Source organism: Ischnura elegans, chromosome X (assembly GCF_921293095.1).
Source record: "Ischnura elegans chromosome X, ioIscEleg1.1, whole genome shotgun sequence".
Lineage (NCBI taxonomy): Eukaryota > Metazoa > Arthropoda > Insecta > Odonata > Coenagrionidae > Ischnura > Ischnura elegans.
Genome location: NC_060259.1, coordinates 122,809,896 through 122,813,646, shown reverse-complemented (window position 1 = coordinate 122,813,646; position 3,751 = coordinate 122,809,896). Strand labels below are relative to the sequence as shown.

General features: G+C 32.9%; 1 protein-coding gene across 1 annotated transcript; it reads left to right on the top strand.

Annotated features, from left to right (window-relative positions):
• The first annotated feature begins 721 nt into the window (after positions 1-721).
• LOC124170958 lies at positions 722-3,292 on the top strand. Its single transcript, XM_046550044.1, has 4 exons — positions 722-754; positions 864-1,022; positions 1,119-1,218; positions 3,154-3,292. Exons 1-4 carry the CDS (start codon positions 736-738, stop codon positions 3,236-3,238), a joined length of 363 nt encoding a protein of 120 aa, XP_046406000.1. The 5' UTR covers positions 722-735; the 3' UTR covers positions 3,239-3,292.
• The last annotated feature ends 459 nt before the right edge of the window (positions 3,293-3,751 follow it).

Below are 3,751 nucleotides of genomic sequence, written 5' to 3'. Positions count from 1 at the left end.
CGCTAAGTATTCGTGCATCCGCTGTCCTTATAAGTTTCTTATTAGAAGGTGAGTACAAGTTTGAAAAAATATTTTATGCTTACCCGGCGAATAGTGTGGGTGGTGTGGGTCAACTTCTCTCGGGATTCCCGCGAGGTTTGAAACTCCATTTCTGCCGACACTTCGAGTCCCGAGTCGGAGCTTGAAACTTCGGCAGAAATGAAGTTTGTAACCTAGTGAAAATTCCGACAGAAGTTATCCTAAAGCACAATTTTGACTAATTGAGTTTTAAACTTGGTTAGAGTTAATGTTAATTATTTCCTTTCGCCGATTAATTGGTCCTGGTTTTGCGATGTAACTTGTAAAGGGTATCAACGATTTTTTACTTGTCGTTACTTTTATTTTATACAAGTTGTATATTGTATATTTACAGGTAACGACAAGTAACAAAATCGTATGATATATCATACTATTAATGTTTAGGGTTATAATATAAATAGAGTGAAGTCCGATCATGATTTACCCTTATCGATTTTTATGTCGACATTAGTCTCTAAATTCAAATCTGACTTTGACTGTGGAAATGATTGCTCGACTCACGAGACATAAATTATTACAGTATATTCCGTTTAATGGGTCCACCGGTTACTTGGGGCAGCTGCTTAATTGGGGCAGATCATGAAGAACAGATCCCAATAGAGGAATATCCCAGAGTATTCTCCGCTTAATTGGGACAGCATGCCGCTTTATTGGGCCATGAGGCGGCTACATATATGTAAGTATATATGTAAATATATATGTATATAAGAGTCCCAGTCAGGAAACATTATTTTAAATAGGTTATTGAAGGATTTTTACCCTGAAAATTCCGATTTCCCTTTTAGGTGTCTTCTTTGAGAAAGATAGAGGCTCCAGTGTGAAGGAAATCATTGTCAGGGTGATGGCAAGTTTGCTGAGAAATGAAGTAGCCCAGGAATTCAGCTGGTTGGGAGCTAAAAGAAAGAGGGTGTTTAGCTCGTTGAAATTAAGAAGAGTTATTGATGGTAAATGTCCAGCTTGTCTTTGAGTCCAGGGTTCAAGTTAAACTTGATTATCTTCCTATTGTTGTGTGTAAACTTATTTGTCTTCATTCTTTACAGATATAGTACTTAACCAGGATGCTACAGCCACCAAATCCAGTGTGGAGGTCATAGTGAAGGGTTGGCTGAAACATGCCAAGGCAAGGCACGAGAGAGAGGTGTAAGTATTCATTAAATATGGGTTTAGGCAAGGAGAAATGATTTTGGTGTGGATATATTTTGTCAAGTTGCTCCTCATAATGAGGCTAACAAAATTCACTAACTCTTGATTTACTTTGTGGTTTTGCAGATTTTACTATTCATACTATTTTACTATTTACAGAAGTTCTAAAAAATTTGTAGCACAATGATAATAAGGTTAATTTCCTCCTCAAAATGAAATTGCCTACTAATTCATTCATGAGCTCCAACCATCCCATATGTAATGGACAATATGTAATATTCGAGGTATATTCATACTATTGCCTAAATCAAATCATTTCAGCTTCATTTTTACTTGCTAAATGCAATGGATAATTTCAATCCTGGTTAACCAGTAACACATACTAACTTATTGTGTTCATCCATCAATTGAAATGAAAAAATATTTTCCAGATACATGTTAAGGAAAGCAAGAAGGAAAAGAATTTCCTTTTTTACATAAATCAGTGAATGCATTTCTCTAGCACTTCATTTCAGAAAGAACTAATTAAACACGATGTGCAATTAGTTAAGTATTGTCTCGAGCTGGCTTATTAACCTGCAAGAACATTGAAATTTGAGTAATTTTATGGACTTGTAGCTCTTTCTTGGTATGATTCAATTGTGTGGAGTTTAAGTAGGAGTGTAAGAAATACCATGCACAATCTTCCTCACAACTTATATAACAAAGTATTGTCGATGCAATGTTTATGAGTGGGCACTTAAATATGGGCAAAGTGTCAGCCAGTATAGTCCTACTTCCCCTCCATTCCCACAGTAATTTTTTTTGGCAAACCCTTTTCATCCAAAATTGTAATATCATTTAAGATTTCACAATTTGATTCACCTCATCCATGTCCCATTTACAATTTGCCTGGACCACAATTTGACTACATATATTATAAAAAAATTTGTAATATCTTGCTTTATATAATCGAGCTTACTTGTATAATCGAGCTCTCTCTCTCTCTCCCCTTATGAGATTATCTGTGAATACTAATGTGAAATGTAAAAGTTAAAATTCACAATAGGTTATTATTTATAGTAAAGTATTCCATGTAAAATCGAAGATTATCACCAATCAGCTGATTTGTATTCAATCAGCGAATATTGGTGGAATTAAAATTAGAATTACGGAACTTTTAGGGTTTCATTTTAGACATTTAATGTCTCCCATGAGTGTACAAATAGAATATATTGGTATGTGTAGAATGTTTGCGATCAAGGTGACCATTTACTGGGAGATTTTTTAATTACGGAAAGGTTTTTGTTAGTAGTGAAAATGGCATGATATTTGTGACAGATACATGTGCAAAAATATAGAGGGTTAAAATATGAAAGTTCTAGTGGCTTTTTAAAAGTGTTATGCCATTTACCTTCTATCATTCAGGCATCATTTTTAATTTGACAGCTTATCTACCTTTGCTATTCTTGGGAATGTTAGGAATCTTTCTTAATTACGTCTTTAATCACATACTTTTTTGATTTGCTTGGGTTTCTCTGATTACCTTAGCCTTTAGTATTTACCATTTCTGTTGTTAGCCAATGTGCAATCTGACAAAAAATATTGCAGTGTTGCTTACATCCAGGCATCAATGTGAAGGTAATAGTATGGATATTAGTGGCATAATTTGCACAGTATTGTTTTTTGAAATAATACGCTGGCTAGTTACTATACAAGTTTTAGTTTTTTCCCATATCTATGAGCTTGAACTTCCGTAATTAGATCAATATGGTTCATTTCATGAATTTTTAAGTGATATGTAAGAGACTTCTATTTGAACAAATTATAAAAGATATTAATTTAACCTTTCATTTAATTTCATTTGCTTTGTATAAATGCTAATTATGTAAGACATACTCTCCTCTCCTGTATGTATATTCTAGATTGATTTTTCTTTTTATCTATCTTTAGGACACCCAAAAACTCGAGAACTCTGCTCTCTACTCTGAACTCTAACTCTGGTCCCACGCCATCTGATAGCGAAAGTGAAAACTGATTTGTATATGCATTTTGAATACATATTTACCGAATTAAAATTGAAACTACACAATTTTTAGTGTTTCATTTTAAACATTTAATGTCTCCCAAGAGTGTACGAATACAATAGTTTAATAGAAAAGCATGCAATCAGGGTGACCATTCACCAAGAGGATCTGCTAATATGTGTTAAAATTTAGTCTCTGGAATTATGTATGAATTTTTACTCTATCCAGGAGTTTCAAAATCTTATTTTTCAAATTCATTTCACTTGAAATTTTGCCGGTTCATCGCCCATTTTATGTCCATGTATACTTTACAATGTATTAATTACATTTTAAATTATACTTTGTGGAAAATGTTTTTTTCCATATATGTAATGATTTTAATTATGACTCGATGCCAATTGAATTTAGTGTAGCATTTCTATATTTGTGTGTAAGATCTTAAATTAGGAATTCAAAATAATACATATACACATATATGTATGTACATTTATTTATTATTCTTATTTAAATATGAAGTCATTTTA